At 44.6% G+C, this 19,732-nt stretch overlaps 2 protein-coding genes across 4 annotated transcripts in view; one reads left to right on the top strand and one right to left on the bottom strand.

The window, feature by feature from the left end:
- The window catches only part of LOC110495860 (lymphocyte antigen 75), a 40,511-nt gene extending 33,959 nt beyond the window's left edge, over positions 1–6,552 (top strand). The window contains exons 27-34 of the mRNA XM_021571353.2: positions 452–574; positions 841–1,032; positions 1,167–1,390; positions 1,575–1,785; positions 3,292–3,465; positions 4,268–4,384; positions 4,636–4,827; positions 5,049–6,552. Coding sequence (XP_021427028.2) covers positions 452–574; positions 841–1,032; positions 1,167–1,390; positions 1,575–1,785; positions 3,292–3,465; positions 4,268–4,384; positions 4,636–4,827; positions 5,049–5,221 — 1,406 coding nt within the window. The 3' untranslated portion in view covers positions 5,222–6,552. The remainder of the gene's footprint in view (positions 1–451; positions 575–840; positions 1,033–1,166; positions 1,391–1,574; positions 1,786–3,291; positions 3,466–4,267; positions 4,385–4,635; positions 4,828–5,048) is intronic.
- Positions 6,553–7,735: 1,183 nt separating this feature from the next.
- On the bottom strand, positions 7,736–17,820 carry LOC110495861 (E3 ubiquitin-protein ligase MARCHF7). 3 transcript variants are annotated; one of them, XM_021571354.2, is made up of 11 exons: positions 17,684–17,820; positions 14,280–14,469; positions 13,054–13,194; positions 12,135–12,303; positions 11,591–11,779; positions 10,227–11,427; positions 9,821–9,990; positions 9,609–9,712; positions 9,243–9,344; positions 8,966–9,014; positions 7,736–8,521 (listed from the first exon to the last, which is right to left on the bottom strand). In XM_021571354.2, exons 2-11 carry the CDS (start codon positions 14,457–14,459, stop codon positions 8,424–8,426), a joined length of 2,403 nt encoding a protein of 800 aa, XP_021427029.2. In that variant the 5' UTR covers positions 14,460–14,469; positions 17,684–17,820; the 3' UTR covers positions 7,736–8,423. The 3 variants fall into 3 exon arrangements, with proteins under 3 accessions (XP_021427029.2, XP_036808208.1, XP_036808209.1); XM_036952313.1 differs by lacking the exon at positions 17,684–17,820 and adding an exon at positions 17,151–17,290; XM_036952314.1 differs by lacking the exon at positions 8,966–9,014.
- Between the last annotated feature and the right edge of the window lie 1,912 nt (positions 17,821–19,732).

Raw genomic sequence — 19,732 nt, 5'->3', positions numbered from 1 at the left:
ACACAATCCATGTTTCAATTGTCAAAAAGGCTTAAAAATCCTTCTTTAAAACCTTTCTCCTCCTCTTCATCTATACTGATCGAAGTGAATTTAAGAAGGGATCATATAAGGGATCGTAGCGTTCACCTGGACAGTCTATGTCATGGAAAGAGCAGGTATTCTTAATGTTTTATATACTCCTGTGTACAGCCCTTTTCACTTTTCCACAAGAGAGAATGCCTTGGATATTTTTTTTAAAATATGATGTTTTTACATAGCTGCAACTTAATGTGGTCGCTATAAGTCTCAATGAGACTTTTTAGAGATTAAAAAAAAAATTGACATTGATGCCTGGTCAAAACAGACTTCTTCTGTGGTCTGATTTGAAGGGGTTTATTAATTAAACATACACACCCCTTATGTACGAGTAATAAAGTCTTTATGCAGTGTTACCGGTTTATGTTCTCCTCAGCTCCTGATGCAGACATCCTGACCATCAGGAACGTAGTGGAGAATGAGTTTGTGAAGGAGCAGCTCCTTCCCTTCAAAGACCTGGTGCAGTTTGTCTGGCTAGGGGTGTTCAACGATGACAACGGTGAGTGGACTGGACCGGGTTCCCCATATTCATCTCCCCAACACTCAGCATGGACAGTGTGTCCTTATGTTCGATCTGCTGTTTGGACTTTCATATTATATCATTCATTGCCCTGCATTATGAGGAGACGCTGAATTGGATCCTTGTAAAAATGTCTACTGGATCATCAAGTCTGAAGCTTTACTCACTGATCGTCGTTCTATTATTGTGTGATGAGACGTGTCATAAATGTGTAATGTCAAGAGGTTGCTCCTGTCTTTTGGTAGATAACCAGATGAAGTGGTATGACGGTACCAACGTCCAGTACTCTAACTGGGTCGATGGAAGACCAAGCTTCTCAGCCAGCGATGAGTTCATGGCAGGTCTCAACACTGACGGAGTCTGGAAGATATTCACTAACAAACACCACTTCAGTCCCTTCAAGCAGAGAAGCATCGTGGCCTGCAAACTGGATAAAGGTTGGTAGACCCCATTCAGACAAACATACTTCACCCATTCACAAGGAGTACTATCGTTATTTTATTTTGTTACGATAAAATAATACATTTTGCACTTGATTGACTCTTATTAAGCCGTTTTCTTCGTCCCCGAGACTCTAAGGACCAATACAATCAGTCGGCCAGGGACTTTGAGCGCTATGGCAACCTGAGCTACCACGTGATAACCAGGAAGTTGAGCTGGTTCCAGGCCCTGGAGGAGTGCGGCCGCGGCAACGGACACCTGGCCAGCGTGCATGACACCGGGCACAACGCTCACATGGAGCTTATCGCCAAGCGAGACGGCTTCCCGCTGTGGATCGGTCTGTCCAGTCAGGATGTAAGGGAGCTCAGCCACAATGCCACTAACACGGTGGCCGTTTGTATTGAGAATAACGCCATCTTTTGCAGAAATTTAGCTCAGAGCACTAAACGGCAGTTAGACACTAAATTCAACATTTTCTAAGCACCTCCAGTGTGAAGTTTGTTGAGTAATACTGCATCCCCCTCCCCTCTCTGCGCAGGCTAGTGGCTCTCAGTCTTATGAGTGGTCCGATGGGACTAAGTATCACTACAGTCAGGCGGGACTCTCTGACACTGTTGTCACGTCCAGCTCAGACCCTCAGAGTGTCTGTGTGTACATCACTCCCCATGGCACCTGGATGAGAAGGGACTGCAATGCCAAGCTGGACGGAGCCATCTGCTACAACACAACCGTCACCACCTCCACTCAGAGTAAGACCCAGTCCTATTACCTAGCCTATTACATCACTGCCACCCTCACTCAGAGTAATACCAGTCCTATGGCCTAGCCTATTACACCACCCACACACAAAGTAATACCCAGTCCTATTACCTAGCCTATTACATCACCACCACCCCCACTCAGAGTAAGACCCAGTCCTATTACCTAACATATTACATCACTACCATTACCACCCCCACTCAGAGCAAGACCCAGTCCTATTACCTAGCCTATTACAACAATGCCATCACCACCCCTATTAGAATTATATCACCACCCCCAGTACCTAGCCTATTAGAATTACATCCCCACTCAGAGTAAGACCCAGTCCTACAGTCCTAGTACCTAGCCTATTAGAATTACATCCCCACTCAGAGTAAGACCCAGTCCTACAGTCTTAGTACCTAGCCTATTAGTATTACATCTCCACCCCCACTCAGAGTAAGACTCAGTCCTACAGTCCTAGTACCTAGCCTATTAGAATTACATCCCCACTCAGAGTAAGACCCAGTCCTACAGTCTTAATACCTAGCCTATTAGAATTATATCACCACCCCCACTCAGAGTAAGACCCAGTCTAACAGTCATAGTACCACTCGGAGTCAGACCCAGTCCTGCAGTCTTAGTACCTAGCCTATTAGTATTACATCGCCACTCAGAGTAAGACCCTGTCCTAGTACCTAGCCTATTAATATTACATCACCACTCAGAGTAAGACCCAGTCCTGCAGTCTTAGTACCTAGCCTATTAGTATTACATCGCCACTCAGAGTAAGACCCTGTCCTAGTACCTAGCCTATTAATATTACATCACCACTCAGCGTAAGACCCAGTCCTGCAGTCTTAGTACCTAGAATATTAGTATTACATCGCCACTCAGAGTAAGACCCTGTCCTAGTACCTAGCCTATTAGTATTACATCGCCACTCAGAGTAAGACCCTGTCCTAGTACCTAGCCTATTAATATTACATCACCACTCAGAGTAAGACCCTGTCCTAGTACCTAGCCTATTAATATTACATCACCACTCAGAGTAAGACCCAGTCCTACAGTCTTAGTACCTAGCCTATTAATATTCCATCACTACTCAGAATAAGACCCAGTCCTACAGTCATAGTACCACTTGGAGTAAGACCCTGTCCTACAGTCCTAGTACCTAGCCTATTAGTATTACATCGCCACTCAGAGTAAGACCCTGTCCTACAGTCCTAGTACCTAGCCTATTAGTATTACATCACCACTCAGAGTAAGACTCTGTCCTACAGTCCTAGTACCTAGCCTATTAGTATTACATCACCACTCAGAGTAAGACCCTGTCCTACAGTCTTAGTACCTAGCCTATTAGTATTTATTTATTATACACACAACTTGAATTCTAGTGTAAAGAAGACGTTGATGTCAGTGAGTGATCTGAGCAGAATTTGTTGCAGAGGTTTACACACCAATTTTTTAAGATCCCATAAAATAAATCCCTCTGATTTGTTTGTCTGAATCAGGATCGAACCTCGCAGCTCCCCAGGTGGCCAACAACTGCCCTCAGAACAGTGGCTCTCAGAACAGTGGCTCTAAGTGGGTTGAGCACCAGGACCACTGCTATGCTTTTGACATGACCTTCTATAACTACTCTGTGTACAGCATGGAGGATGCCAAGAGCATCTGTGAAAGGCTTGGTAAGTCACCCACTAGCTCTCCTATTTGACACGTATATATTTCTGTATTACTGTATATAAGTTGTTTTGAACATTGTATTATTGCAGCGTCTTGGGTTAGGTTGTTATGGTAAGAGAATGGTTTCCCTATAACCAACCTGATTAAATACAATTTTTTAATATTTACTCTAAACCGGTAGTTAGGTTCCTGGATGCTGATTATCTGACAGCTATGGTATATCAGATATTGTAAACTGAGTGGTTTGAGCCCTGAATGCTGATTGGCTGACAGCCGTGGTATATCAGTCCTCATACCACGGGTATGACAAAAAAATACTTTTCACTGTTCGGGCGGCAGGTAGCCTACGAGGTTAGAGCGTTGGGCCAGTAACTGAAAGGTTTCTGGTTTGAATACCAGAGCTGACAAGGTCAAATAAATATGAAATCAAATCTGTCGCTGTGCCCTTGTCAGGAGGAGTTGGGATATGCAAAAAAACAAACATTTCCATGACAGACTTGTGTGTAACAGGACAAATATAAGCGCCCTCCAAATGATTATTCAAATTACATTGGTGACCAGTTTATAATAGCAATAAGGCACCTCGGGGGTTTGTGGTATATAGCTAATATACGACGGCTTTGGGCTTTGTCCAGGTACTCTGCGTTGTGTCTCGCTTAAGAACAGCCCTTAGCCATGGTATATTGGCCATATACCACACCCCTCTCGGGCCTTATTGGTGAATTAGTATACCACGATCAGATCAGGTGGTTTCTTACTTACAGTACAGTGCATGTATGCCTTCTTTTTGCCTTTGATTGACAGATGCACAGCTGCTGACCATAATGACCAGAGAGGAGAATGACTTTGTCTCTGGCTACATGGCAGACAACCCTCTCATCACCAGTAGGGTGTGGCTCGGCATGGACCTGGACAAACAAGGTGAACTGACCTGACCCGTACAATAGGATAGGCTTGTTACTTATTACTATATACGGATGTTATTAGACATGATATTTATATTGGACAGTATGCTCCATCTTAGGAAGTTCTGTGTGCACTTCATTTGGAAAGTCAGGCACTTTAAAATACATAAAAATCCTACATGCCAATACAGTACATTATACTCAAATAAAGTATATTTTAACTCTGCATAGAATCAGTAATGCTTCTGTGTTTCCTCTGACTTCCAGGTCAGCCAGTGGGCTGGGTGGACGGTTCCTCTCTGGCCTTCTCTAACTGGGAGACCAACGGTTCTGCTAGTGGGGTGAAGACAGCGACCCAGCAGAACCCCTGTGCTGTCATGGTGTCTGCAGACGGAGGCATCTGGAGCAGAGTCAGCTGCAAGGACAGCCACAGCCGCATCGTCTGCAAAGTACCCGCACGTGAGTACAATAGTGCAATGTTTTTTTACTAGGTGGATAGCAGCATGCTCTGGTGACTGCTCCAAGCTATTGCATGTAAACAAGAGTTGATTTATATATAGCTCATAGATTTCCCCGGCTTCGCTATGGTTATTATATATTTGTAAACATTGATGTGCTTGAAACAGGGACTTTCTTGGCCAGTTTGGAGATGTGTTTCTGACTGGCTGTGTTGTCTCCAGGGTCAGGGAGCGCCCCGGTGGTGCTGGTCTTCTTCCTGGTCGTCCTCACCTCTCTCCTGGCGGCCATCGGCTTCGTCGTTTATAAGAAGAGCAGGGCCAGATTCAACTCCACCGTGCGCTACAGGAGAACCATTGATGATGCTGACAGCACTAGTATTATGGATGCAGAGTGAGACTTGTCTTGACTTCATCTATGCAGTTTAAAGAAGCAGTTATGTGCCTACAGTATGGAAATATTATTATGCAGCAAACTGAAACCTGGCTTCCGTTTCATTTAATTTATTTGTATAAATTCCCAAGCAGTTTTTTTTAGTATTTTCTGCGATATTGTAAATATTGGCAAAAGGATTGTGAAAGTCCCCAAACTAGCGTTTGTTTTGTTGAACTTTGTGATTTTAAAGAAAGAGCTGCCACATTGAACAGCTGCTGCAGGGTTGGACTTTGGGTTGACAAAAAAAGGCCCTGGATACGTGATGCTTGTTGTCAGGGTATTTTTCCTTCTCGGAGGCACTGATGTTTTCACTCTCTGTGATTATTTTGTCATGGAGGAAGACGTGCTTTTCTCTGATGGTCATCGAACGAAAGAAGAAACAACTGCATCATGGCACTGTTATTAATAGAACTATAATCTTTATTAGCTTGGCATAGTTTCATAATTTCTTAGACTAAATAATTGTAATACAAGTAGTCGAGCTAATGCAGTCCAACACAGACGTCCTTAGAGAATTTGGATAGTGGCATGCATTTTCATTTGCCATTTCAACTACAAGCAATTCATCCCAACTGTAAATGCCATTGATGCATTTGTTTCTGTTTTGTCATTATGACTGTAACCTCCCTCTCCTATGCACGCAAACTCCTGAGAACATTTGTCATTATGACTGTAACCTCCCTCTCCTATGCACTCAAACTCCTGAGAACATTTGTCATTATGACTGTAACCTCCCTCTCCTATGCACTCAAACTCCTGAGAACATTTGTCATTATGACTGTAACCTCCCTCTCCTATGCACTCAAACTCCTGAGAACATTTGTCATTATGACTAACCTCCCTCTCCTATGCACTCAAACTCCTGAGAACATTTGCACTTTAAATGGAAATGTTTTGTGAATAATGCCTTTAGCAGTTGTTTCTGCCATGTTGGAGTATAAGTTTTTGGTGTTAACGTTTTCAAAGGTTGCTACTGGCTGAGGCCTCAAACTGCACACACAGCTGCTGTAAATTTTGTAAATATAAAAAATGTATTTTATTTTTACATTTTATTATGGAGAATCTTAACCAAAGATTTTTTTTATTTTTTATTATCTTGTGAATGTTAATAACCTGGACATTCCTCGACTTTATTTGGATCTGCCTTGCAACAATGCTTGCTAACTAGGATTACCATTCTCAAATGTTCCAACATTCATATTTACATTGGTCCCAAGCAGACCATCCACTCTGGTCAAATATGGTCATGGTCTTCCAATAAAAAAAGGTTTGTCTTTAAGGGCTGGGAGGAAATGATGTCAGACTTGGGTATCACTGTGACCTACCACAATAACTTGCATGAGCTTCATTTTGAGGGAAGGACAGAGAACAAGGAATTGAGGAAGGAATAATTGAGAAAGCCCTGGAATTTGGCTCAGGAGTTCCCCTAATTTAGGCTGGGATTCAATCTAAGGCGCTACCATGCTACTGTACAACCTGGATTGAATCCCTGCCTCAATCAAGGATCACGTTCCCCTGCCACAATCAAGGATCGCGTTCCCCTGCCACATCAACTGTGGCTGCTAGAGTATAAACCCTAGCCAGGCATGTGTCCACATCTGAGCAGAGGAACACGACCTTGTGACGAGGGAAGCTGACAGACTGAACTAATGTGATTGGTTGGATGAAAGCTCAGTGGGAAGAGCCTGTGACATGCCACTGGGCAGAGTTCAGATGCCTGTATAATAACATTTAAAAAGGCTTACGGTTGGTAGGTTGGAGGGCGTTACACGCAGATCGCAACCTGCAAAGTTACTTGTTCAAATCCCAATTGGGACTTTGTTTCCAACCGTACATTATAAACTAAATACATTTCTAATCTAACCTAATTTTGAACAGCTTCAAATCTGTTAACGCAGATTGTGCCTTCCTCACCCCTAGTGCAGTGGGATAGGGACCATAGGTTCAAATCTTGCCGATAACATTTGCTCAACTACCTGGTCCAGGAAACAAATGCACTTTAATGAAAAAAGATGACGCCACTAACACATCATGCAAATTACGTTTACAGGAGGAATCCCAACATGTATAAAGTGTTAATAACGAATTTAGGTAGTTGTGCCAGATATTTTATAAAGACTACTAGTGTATCATTTAAACGTGTGCATGCTTTTAGCCTTTGGAAAAAAACTTAATCCTGAAGGGGGTGAGGAAATTAAACTCTTCTCAGTAGGGTACACCTAAGTATCTTCGGTCGGAGGAGGCTACCAAGGAGCAAATTCCTCCGTTAAACTATTAAGGAATTGCCACTTCTACATATGGCGACCGGTTTCTGGGTCACGGAGAAGAGCGTGGCGTTTACCTCAATTGAGAAGCTCCCCGTATCCTTTTAACTATAGAGGTTTTTGAGCAACAGTTGTTGAAATGGCCTACATTAACCCTCCTTCCTATATTAACTTCAGTGTCCTTGTTCAATGAAATGTTGCCTGCAAACAGCTCTACATTCAAAACTTTATTGCATTAATTAAATGAAAACAAGTTTTAGGGGCAAGCAAAATAGCATTTTCATACTACAGACTAAAACAGAACAAACTTAATTATTCAGCTGTGAAAAGTAAAGTTGTCACTTTCTTTCACACAATTTTTTGAAAAACTTCAAAAAAGGAAAATTCACATAGGAAAAGAAAAACAGTAAAGGGGATAATTTGCCACTTCTTGATAGATTCTCCCCTAAACACACCCCTTCTCCCAACCCGCTAAACTAACGAACCAGTGGTGTTTCGGATTCCATCTCTTTTTTTTTTTATACACAATATCTCACCACTGTGGACAGATCTGCTTTTTTTAGAGCAGTAACATTTAAAGCACTCGTGGTTTAACAGTTCAAAAGGATAGCTTGCATTTTAACGGAGTAAAGCGCACTCAAATCTGGAGACCCAAAGGAAAGGCCAAATTAACAATAGGGGGATATAAAGCATTTCCTCACCTCGGTTCACTTCAACGTCAGTCTGCATATCTATGACATCATTACCTCTACGTCAGGAGTGACTTCCCGTCTACTTGGCATTGGCTTCAAAAATCCCACAAGCCATTGCACTCAGTAAAATCACGAGGTGAAACAGAGCAACAGAATGGGTTGCTACTGGAAGGTAACTCGTTCAACTCTTGTCGCCCCCCCCCCCCGATCAATTGTACTCCTCTTCCAGGTCTTCATCGAGGTCACAGAAATCGATTGACGGCCGGGTATCAACCACCTCCTCTTCATCTGACTCCCCATAAGAGCCTGCAGCAGAGGGAACAATTATCAGTCAAATCAGAGACTAGTTTATTAGTAGTCCATTTAATTATTTTTGAATAAAGTTGCAAAATGTATCTTTTAGTTTAGAATGGTGTTCAAAAGTAAAATATTAAGACCATTTAAATTGTCAGTGATGAATACTGCAGTGCACACCATGATATCAAAGCAACTAATAACCTCCACTGAGATGACCTTGTGCATAGTTACCTGAAGGGGAATTATTCACAGCAGTGTTGCTGGGCAAAATAAAAAAAAAAGTGTGCAGAGCTCTCATGCTACGTGTAGAACCACGTGTGGGCCTTTAACATCAGAGAAGGTCAATATAATCAAATACTTACCCATCAATTCATTAACAGTTACTAACAGCCCCGCATCAAGTTACTAAAACATGTGTACACAGCATTGGGGAGAAATTATTCAAGAACGTACTTTCAAGATTGTCCATGTGTTCATGAAGGGTCCTCGCCAGGTTGAAAAACTGAGCGAGAGAGGGGGAAATGGTTTTGGAGTTTTTTTTAAACACTGAATCCTACTACATTTGAATTAAGTATTTTTTCCCCCCCACAATACAATAGTTAGTGAATTATGAGGCCAAAGAAAAACATTGGGCTTAACATTCAAAATGACTTCTCTGCGCCCAGTGCAAATGAATGACGTTTAGAATGTGTTTAGCATGGTGGTGCCGGGTGTAGGCGTGAGTTCTTACCCCGGCGTCGTTGGCAGCTCCGAGCACATCAGAGAACCTCTGCTCACACAGGTGTAGCAACACCACTAGGTAAAGGCCACAGCTGATGAACTCGTACTCAGACTGGACAGAAAGGGAAAGAAAGGAAGTGGTCACTTAAAACTGCAGATATGCGTTAAACTCAAGTTAGGACTGGGTCCCAGGCAGTTAAACCTTAAAAGTTAACATTTTACGGAACAGTTGGTTTTAAGTGTCCCGTTCTGCTATTCTACAGTTGAATGAGCAGCACAGGAGTGATTTCCTGCCGCACGTTTCCCCATTCACAGTCTTAACAGTTAGATAATGGATGACTAGGAGACGTCTGGGGTTAACTGAGCGTCCCCTCACCTTCTCATGTGTCCTGTGTAGCTCGTTGATGTCAAAGTTCTCAATGTTCAGGTGCAGCTTTTCTTTGCACAGCTCACACGTGGTGATGGCATCCAGATTCGTGCCTGGACAAGAGAGGGAAAGACAGCAGACAAATGTGCAATCAACGCATAATACACCGAGGGGCAGAAAATCATTTGTTAAGGTCAGAGAGAGAGAGAAAGTACTCTTACCAGAGCTGATTTTGGAACGCAGCCACTTCTTGATGCAGTCCTGGTGAACATACTGCAGACTGCCTGTGCAGCGGCAGGGCTCGATCAGAGGGTTGGAGGGAGACTCCAAACCCATTTGGCAAATACGACACAGGTCCCCTTCCTCCTCGTCAGAGTCCTCCAAGAGCAGGCTACAGGGGAGAGAGAGAAAGAGGTTTATTTACAGTGATCAACCATTCAAATCTGAGGAAAATAATTAAAGTGTCGGTCCTGTCAAAGAGGCATTTGAATGACAAGACGAGTGCGGCCACAATAAAGACAATGGACAACACAGGGACAGTCCCATGTACAACAGGGGGATGGGACACCACAAGCATGCAGGTTCAGCCCACTCCCCAGCAAGCTCAGAGAAGGACAGCCTCCCCACCTCTCCTGGATCTTCCTCAGTCTCTCAGGGTCTCTGGAGGAGGTGGGTTTCTCCTGGCCCTCCGGTTGGCTCCTGGCAGTGCCCGTCATGTCCACGGCGATCATGACGTTGTCGTGGACACGGAACAGTGGGCTGCTCATGAACCTCGCCAAACGCTGACTACTCCCCGCCATGTCTCTCAACTCCTCCTGTAGGGCGGCACTAGCACCCATCGCCCCCGAGGCTGCCGCCGCCGCAGCCACCGCTCCTTCATCATCCTCCTCCTCCTCCTCGTCTTCGTCCGCCTTGGCCTCGGGGGTGTCTCTACTCCTGAGGGGGAACTGGGTACCACGGTAATCCTCATCGGCACCGGACGCCAGGCGAGCGCTTTCGTCCCGGCCTTCTCTTCTACGGCGGGAGAAGAGAGGAGTGCAGCGGGTCCGGATGGAAGACGACAGCCAGGAGGAACCTGAAGTACTACTTCCAACACCACCACTGGTGCTGCCCCCTCTCCAGGCCTCCAGGCCAGGCTGGGGCTCCGGGGCACGCTGGGTCTGGCCCTCCTGGACCGGGGACAGGCCCTGTCTGCGACGCCTCAGGAAGGCAAAGGCCTGGGCCGCGTCAGAGCCTCTGGGAACGGGCTCCACGCTTACGGGTCGGACGCTCTCCTCGCTGGTAGCCACGGGTGCGTGGCTGGGGCCTTCTCCTCCACAGACAGGGCTGTCCTCGGTCGAGTCGAAGGAGCGGGAGGCGGAGCCAGAGCTGGAGCCGCTGGAGTCCTGGCTGGAGCGCCGAGAGAAGAGGCGGGAGAGGAGGCGGCGGGTGGAGCGACGTCCATCGGATGCCTCGCCACCCTCCGGGGTTGTCCTGGGGGTGGAGGTTGGCGTGGAGGGAGGGGGGCTGGAGTCCCGGGCCTCCCGCCTTGCTGAGGGGGTTGTGTACCAAGAGGGACGAGCGGTAACGGAGACTCCTAGAGCGGGCTCTCGGCTCTCAGTGGGCTCCTTGGCGGTGCGGAGGGTGGAGGCGGTGAGGGTGGTCAGGGAGCGGCCGGTAGCCCGGGAGGTGGAGGTGGTGGAGTCCCGGGCCAGTGGGGAGCGCTGGTAGGTGGAAGAGAGGTGGCGGCTGAGGGAGCTGCTCTCCCTGCTAGAGGAAGAGGAGGAGTAGAGGGTCTCCTTGGGCCGGGCCCCCTGGGCATAGGTGGAGGTCACACGGTCTGGCCGGTCTAAAACACAAACATGTCCACATTAGCGATTGCATGCGTGTCAGTATTATGTTTGCGTGCAAGTATGTAAATGTTTCAGTTTTATGACTGAATGCGTGCGGAAATGTGCTAATAGGTTTGTAAGTTAATGCACACAAATGAGTCACTGTGTGTGATTACATACAAAGGGATGAGGTGAGTCCGGAGCTCCTATAGCTGGTGTTATCAGCCACACTGGACAGACTCCTCGCCTCGCTCCTCTTCTCCAGCTCCCTTCTGGACCACAGGGGCTCTGAGGAGGAAGAGGAGGAGGAAGAAGAAGAGGAGGACGACGACCTGGACAGAGGCCGGTACGACTTCCACGACGACAAATCTAAACACAAGGTGCCAGTTTGTTATTCACCTGCATGTTTGAAAGGTTAAGTTGGTTAAACCACGAAGGATTTAAGAATCATTAACACGTTTCATCAATGTCGTAAGGTTAACAACTGAAGATGTAATATTATTATCATCACTCAAAGCAATGGCGATGATTGTTTGCATGATTATCACAAGACCTGCGCTCATCAAGTGTATGGAAACTAACAGCAGTATATTTAAAGGAAAACTTCACACTTAAAAAAACAAACACTTGCCAGGTATTTTCATACATTATAAAAAGGGCTCAAGGAAAGAGACTGAAAACGTTTGTAACTCTTGAGCTCTCCTTTGAACCAGGGGTCAGATACCTGAGTCTCTGTTGAGGACACTGCTGGAGTAGGAGGAGCCAGTCACAGAGGGGCTTGTTGTATATGCAGCTCTGTTGATATAAGACAGTTTGGCCCGTTTGGTATCCCCATCATCAGTTGGGTTGCTGAGAAGTCCTGAGTACGTCCCCAGTCTTGTCTCTGAATCAGTCTGATAAAACAACCCACAGAATGCCATCACATGAATCAAAACGGACTTGAACCTTGGCAATACGCATCAGTAATATCACTATCAAAACGTAAAAGTAAAACGGTTTAATCCTGAAGTCTATTGATGCACGTATTAATCTAAGTAAAAAAAAATGTAAACATCAAAATCCATCTAAGACAGCACGGGCTGTGTCTCAAGCCACCACATCCGCCTGGGTCTCCCTGACGCATCTGCGGTGGTAGGTGGCAGAGCTACAGCGGTGTTGGCCAGACCGTGAGACATCCTGAAAAAAAAGGCAGGTTGGGGGGGGGGGGGGGGGGGGAACAGTCTTCTCACGAAACGTAGCGTCTAAACTATGACCACTGTGGAAAGGGAGGCTCTCAAACACGATGGTGTTCTCAGTGTCGCTCTACAATCCCCACAAGTGTCACAGGACTCATGAAGGTAAGGGGTTAAATACAGGTAAAAATAAATAATTATTCACCAAGCTTTCACTTCAAAACCTTAAGTTACAATTCTTGACTGTCTTAACATCTATAAAAATGTTTTATTCAACTCGTTTCTATGGACTATAATAGTAAAGGCCAAATTCTTAATTTTATTCAAACATTTGTTTTTTATTGATAACTAAAGGGGTCCTAAAATTCTAAATCAAATAGCTAAATGATCCACAATATGACCATGTTAAAACAATTCCATATGTCAGCGTAGTGCCCCAATGAACAGGATCCCGTTCTATCGTGAGTTTACCGGTTTGCTGCGGCTGCTCAGTGAGGACTCGGCCCAGGAGCGATCGTAGGAGACCGAGGAGGTGGTCAGAGGGGATTTCCAGCTGGAGTGGCGGCTGTCAGAACTACTGTAGTCCCTGGTCGAGCTGAGGAACCGAGAGCTCTGAGACAAGGGGAGTGAAAACACATGGGGTTAGCGCAAGTCAATACATGGAGCAATGTAAGGTAGCTGACACATGGTACAAATACAAGATCACCACAAACAGGGGAAGAGTTTCCCCTGGGGTTTATTTCAGCAGCGATAGCAAAGTTAGCGTTGTAGTGGGTGTGCCAATGGCAAGACCAACAATTCTAAAGGCCCTCAAAGACAATTTAGCTGTAAAAACTAAATATAAGTAACTTCCTGCAATTCTACACATTTCGCCACGGTTTTTGCCGTGTTCTTAAACTAGTAGAGCGACACAAACAAAATCAATAGGGGCCTCTATTTGAAGTGGCGGCAACTATTTAGCAGCGGAGGCCAACACTACTAAATGAATATCGAGGAAACACTGCATTTGTCTAAATATTCTTGTTCCAATTACTCCTACATTCTTGCATGCTAGCTAGGTAATGCCATTGATATTTTGTCATTACATCAAATGCATTCATTCTACTCAAAGGTGTTTGCAAACGTGTCAACTAAGGCAGTTGTTTATTGTGCATGAGCCGGGCCCAGGACTCTTCTGGAAGAGTAAAATAGACAGACAGCCCAGTAGTAACTTTATCTAATGGCACAGTCCTTGACAGGACAGGCGGGCTGAAAATCACACTGGCAGGAATCTAGGCTGGCCTATAAAAAGCCCCAGCTAAAGTACACAGATACCTTCTCTGAACACTGCTAACTCGCCAAATAGAGAAGAGGACTGGAACCAAGAGGGAGAGTAACAGACGGTCCCTTAGACAAGAGTCAGATGGCAGCAAAGAAAGCCTGGTTCTTAAGGGGAGAAAAATAATTACCCACCCGACTGCATTTATTTTAAAGAGAACATTGGTTTTCATGAAAACAGGCTAAACTTGTCCCAACTGCCTAGCCTTACCCTTCCTTCGGTTATAAACACATTTGAAGTGTTCTTATTGTTAACCGGCAGAAACTTCTCATTGAAATCCAGACCTAAAGGCCACATATTTTAGGAATACAAAGTGACATTTAGGGTCAGAAAATGTATGTAACCTGCTACTTTCTCCCTCTCATACGGTGTTCAGTACCTGGTGGTCGAGGTCAGGTTTAAGGGGTGTGGCCCTGGTGAAGCGATCACTGTTCAGGACACTGGATCTTCCATAGAGCCTGCTGGATCCCAGGGAACCCAGGGAGGAGGGGGAAGAGGATGAAGAATAAGATGTGGTGCTGGACACCGTAAAGGGCAGCCGGCGAGGCTTGGAATCCATCACTGATTGGCTGTGGAAAGATATTAGAAAACAAAATGTTAGAGAACACATGCAATCAAACATTGTACAAAGTGGAATACAGTAAGCCTAGACTTTTTCTTTTCTTTATTTAACTAGGCAAGTCAGTTAAGAACAAATTCTTATTTTCAATGACGGCCTAGGAACAGTGGGTTAACTGCCTGTTCAGGGGCAGAACGACCGATTTGTATTTCCTATCTATAGTTTAAGATTATATTCCTGATATTTTTTCTATGGAATTTTGCAAATTAGGGATTTATAACATCAAGTCTTACTTTCCTCAGCAACTAATATAGATAATATTGACAACAGCTTTTTAATATTTTGCAACCTTCCGGTTACTAGTCCAACGCTCTAACCACTAGGCTTACCCTGCCGCCCCATAGTCCAGTGTTATTTAATACACAAGTACTAGGCTACAGCAGGGGTTCCCAAACATTTACCACTCAGGCCCCCCTTCCATCATTGAACATCTCGCGTCCGCCATGCCTTGTCTAATGTGCATTCATGTGATATGAGTGACAAACATTACAACCTAGCTAAAACAATGTTAGCTGACATGGGTTAGTTGATCGGCACATTTCTGACAAGCTATAAATAGCTCTAGGGTATTTGAATTTATTATGGCTCCCCAATAGCCGTTGCCTCTTCCTGGGATCCAGCAAAATTAAGGTAGTTCTACTTTTTTTCTCCCCAATTTCTATCATCTCGTCGCTGCAACTCCAACGGGCTCGGGAGGCGAAGGTCGAGTCATGTCCCCACCAAACCGCATTTCTTAACACACGCCTGCTTAAGCCGGAAGCACCAGTGTCGGAAACACAGTTCACCCGACGACAGAGGTCAGCCTGTAGGCGCCCGGCCCGCCACAAGGAGTCGCTAGTGCACGATTAGCCAAGTCAAGCCCCCCGACCAAACCCTCCCCTAACCCGGACGACGCTGGGCCAATTGTGCACCGACCTACGGGACTCCAGAGCACGGCCGGTTGTGATACTGCCTGGGATCGATTCCGGGTCTGTAGTGACACCTCTAGCACTGCCTTATACGACAGCGCCACGCGGGAGTCAGCAGTTATTCATTTTTTTTTTTAAACATTACAATACATTCACAAACAGATTTCACACAACTATTAAGTGCATGCAATGACAGGAGGAAAACTGATTATGCACTACCCAATTTCAAAATGGCACCTTGTGCATTCTACCATTAAGAGTAAATTGAAAACCATACTGAGTTCATTCAAATAAATGTGGAAACCATTGGTATCCAGTACTCCATATCAGTACTCATTCAATATACATAACTCAGAGCTCAATGTCCAGACCAAACCCTACTTTTGTTATTGCTAAAACCTTTTGTGCCTGTTCCACCCAACCCTTAGGCTAGACTAAACATGATTTACCGACAAGATAGACCTCGCTGCGTTTTGAAACTGCAATCGTAAAGACCAGACTGAAGAGTCAGGGAATCTCCCAATCTGATAAAACCCCAACAGTCAGGAAAAGGGGTTGGCTGGTCGCTGAGACAGCCGAAGTGTGACAGTGTACAAACTGTCCAGAAGCTTCTTGGCACCTAACCCCCACACCTGTCCTTGGATCACAATCACTGTTTGTTGCATCCCAAATGGCACCCTAGTAGGTGCACTACATAAGCATTAGGGTGCCATTTGGTACACACTGTCACAGCCATTTGATGGTGACATTTCCTGAGGAATGAGAGCGCAGCAGGGGGGCTGTGCAGGCCAGGTCAGGCCTTGCATCACACACACGAGATCGTCAATGCAAGATAATTTATTAAAAAGGTGCATTCCTCTGTTTTACATGGATCACAGCACCCGTATGGTGATAGGAGAACCAGAGAGAAGAAGCCCCCCCCCTCAACCTTTTGAGAACCTTTCCTAAAAAGTAAACTTAGCCTAGGTGAAATAAACATTTAGTTATCACCTTTGGTAGCCTACAGCTGTGGCTTGGAAATACTATTGTCATTAATTATATTTTTTATAGTTATGCTCCTAATTTAGCCCACAGCGAGTGTGGCTTCTCTCAATCACACTCATGACGCATGGGTGGTGCTAAACTTAGCCATCAGGAATGCAAAGTGTACACAAGAGGAAAGTTGTTTTGATAACAGGTCAAACTCCGTTTTGATTGTATTTAAGATGTGGAGTCCTGTCTAGGTACGACTGATGAAATCTGCACACAAGATGCCAAAACTTGCTTCTCTACTGTTGTTAATATTGAATTGCGCAATAGTAACACGTTCAGTCAGGCTCTGCAAAACTGGAAGAGTGGATTTTTTTATTCGGCCACAGAAGTAAATTTCAGTTTTTTTCCTGAAACGTTTTGTTTGAAGGATACGGTTTGGCTGTTCTTCCTGATTCAGACAAGGCCATGGATGCATTAGCTATTTTTTCCTCTATCCGTCTAGGCCAGTTATCTACCAGATTTTCTGCAAATAAAACTATAGTTAGAGAAAGGACAAGTCTTATTAACGCAACAGTTGAGCAAAACGGTGACACTTTAGCACCTCAGTCATGAATTGCAAGCTAGCCAACAATAGCTTCATGGCTAACGTTAGGTTGGTGGCTACTGTAACTAAAAGGCTACCCAAATGACCGAACCGACTTCTCAAAATGTCTGGCAGTTTCCAATAAAATAGTTATTTTCTTTTGCTCACCAGATGTCGAAGGAGCTTGTCAACTAGCTACCTAACGTTAGCAATACCCATGGAAGAAACATGCAAGCTAGCCTCCCAAACTTGTTGTTGGCACGGCGTCGAAGTTAAAAATGGATGAAGAAAAACAGCTTGCTAGCTAACGTTGCCTACTAGGCTAAATAGATAGTTAACGTTAGCCCACGACCACAAAGCATGCTAGGGCTACAGTTGCTAACTACCATCCTAGTACTAGAAACCACTCGCAACTTCTTGAATAGAAACGACTCGATTGAGGACATGACAGTCATATCCACAAATAGGACAATTACCGTGAATGCTATGAGATAATCTTGATGGTTTAGCTAGCGAACGGTAGGCCTATTTTTTTTATGCTGCTGTTGTTTATCATCCGTCCTGACATAACGTTGGGAAGCTAGCTAATCCATTTCTATCAAAGGAATCAATTGAATCGTTGCCAAATTAAAATGTAAAACAATGTCGCAGGCTATAGTTAGAAACATCACGGATAAGGTGCAAAAGCAGCACACTCTCACCTTTGCTTCCAAGCTTCGCTGCATTCAATGATGACGGCGTCTGTGTGTTGATTAAGAGAAGGTCATGTGATTTACAATGCAATCAGACACCCCAGACAAGTACGTACAACTCAGGATGGTGAAGGACAATGCACTCCATCCAATAGAATATCAAACACTGTACTAGTCCTGCCCCCTTTTTAATTGACGTTGTGAATTTTGATTGAAAGTACAGTATGATTGTGATTGTAATGAATTTTTTTTATTTTTAATTTTTTTAATTTTACCTTTATTTAACCAGGTAGGCTAGTTGAGAACAAGTTCTCATTTGCAACTGCGACCTGGCCAAGATAAAGCATAGCAGTGTGAACAGACAACACAGAGTTACACATGGAGTAAACAATTAACAAGTCAATAACACAGTAGAAAAAAAGAGAGTCTATATACATTGTGTGCAAAAGACATGAGGTAGGCGAATAATTACAATTTTGCAGATTAACACTGGAGTGATAAATGATCAGATGGTCATGTACAGGTAGAGATATTGGTGTGCAAAAGAGCAGAAAAGTAAATAAATATAAACAGTATGGGGATGAGGTAGGTAAAATTGGGTGGGCTATTTACCGATAGACTATGTACAGCTGCAGCGATCGATTAGCTGCTCAGATAGCAGATGTTTGAAGTTGGTGAGGGAGATAAATGTCTCCAACTTCAGCGATTTTTGCAATTTGTTCCAGTCACAGGCAGCAGAGAACTGAAACGAAAGGTGGCCAAATGAGGTGTTGGCTTTAGGGATGATCAGTGAGATACACTTGCTGGAGTGCGTGCTACGGGTGGGTGTTGCCATCGTGACCAGTGAACTGAGATAAGGCGCAGCTTTACCTAGCATGGACTTGTAGATGACCTGGAGCCAGTGGGTCTGGCGACGAATATGTAGCGAGGGCCAGCCGACTAGAGCATACAGGGTGCAGTGGTGGGTGGTATAAGGTGCTTTAGTAACAAAATGGATGGCACTGTAATAAACTGCATCCAGTTTGCTGAGTAGAGTATTGGAAGCTATTTTGTAGATGACATCGCCAAAGTCGAGGATCGGTAGGATAGTCAGTTTTACTAGGGTAAGTTTGGCGGCGTAAATGAAGGAGGCTTTGTTGCGGAATAGAAAGCCGACTCTAGATTTGATTTTAGATTGGAGATGTTTGATATGAGTCTGGAAGGAGAGTTTACAGTCTAGCCAGACACCTAGGTACTTATAGATGTCCACATATTCTAGGTCGGAACCATCCAGAGTGGTGATGCTAGTCGGGCGTGCGGGTGCAGGCAGCGAACGGTTGAATAGCATGCATTTGGTTTTACTAGCGTTTAAGAGCAGTTTGAGTTTGAGTTTATTTTTATTTTTACAGGGACAGTGCACATTAATCAACGTTTCAGTAAAAGTGCCGGTTTTAGCCAGCCGGCTAATTTTCAACCGCAGTCCCTGGGCAGGTTATTAAAAACAATTACAATATAGACAATAGCAACATAGAACAAGCAAGACATAGCAACATAGGACAAGCAAGACATAGCATACAGACAGAGCAACATAGGACAAGCAAGACGTAGCATACAGACAGAGCAACATAAAACAAAAAGCAGCAAGACAAAATTCATAAAAGTAACAAAGTGTTTCCACACCTCACAAGCTACAGACAACAGACAACATGGAAAGCGGCAACACACAGCTAGGGACCATGTTCACAAATCTGATTGACCTTTAGCCATGTCTTCAAGCATTTTGTGAAAGTGTGATATGTGGTGCAGTTATGTGTGTCTGATGGCAGTGTATTCCAGACATGGGAAGCTCTCACAGAGAATGCAGATTTACTAAAGGTGCTTTTCCTTAGGGGAACTATACAGTCACCTCTCATGGCAGACCTTGTGGATCTGCTGCCATATGTCTGGGTTTTCTGTTTAACAAAAATATTGAGTGGAGGGGGAGCCAGGCCATTAAGGATCTTGAATACAAGACATGCGTCGGTGTATTGCACAAGATTTTCCCAACTCAAGAGCTCATGCTTTCTAAGGATGTGACAA

This window comes from Oncorhynchus mykiss, chromosome 18 (genome assembly GCF_013265735.2).
Source record: "Oncorhynchus mykiss isolate Arlee chromosome 18, USDA_OmykA_1.1, whole genome shotgun sequence".
NCBI classification, from domain to species: domain Eukaryota; kingdom Metazoa; phylum Chordata; class Actinopteri; order Salmoniformes; family Salmonidae; genus Oncorhynchus; species Oncorhynchus mykiss.
This window is presented reverse-complemented; position numbering and strand designations above follow the sequence as displayed.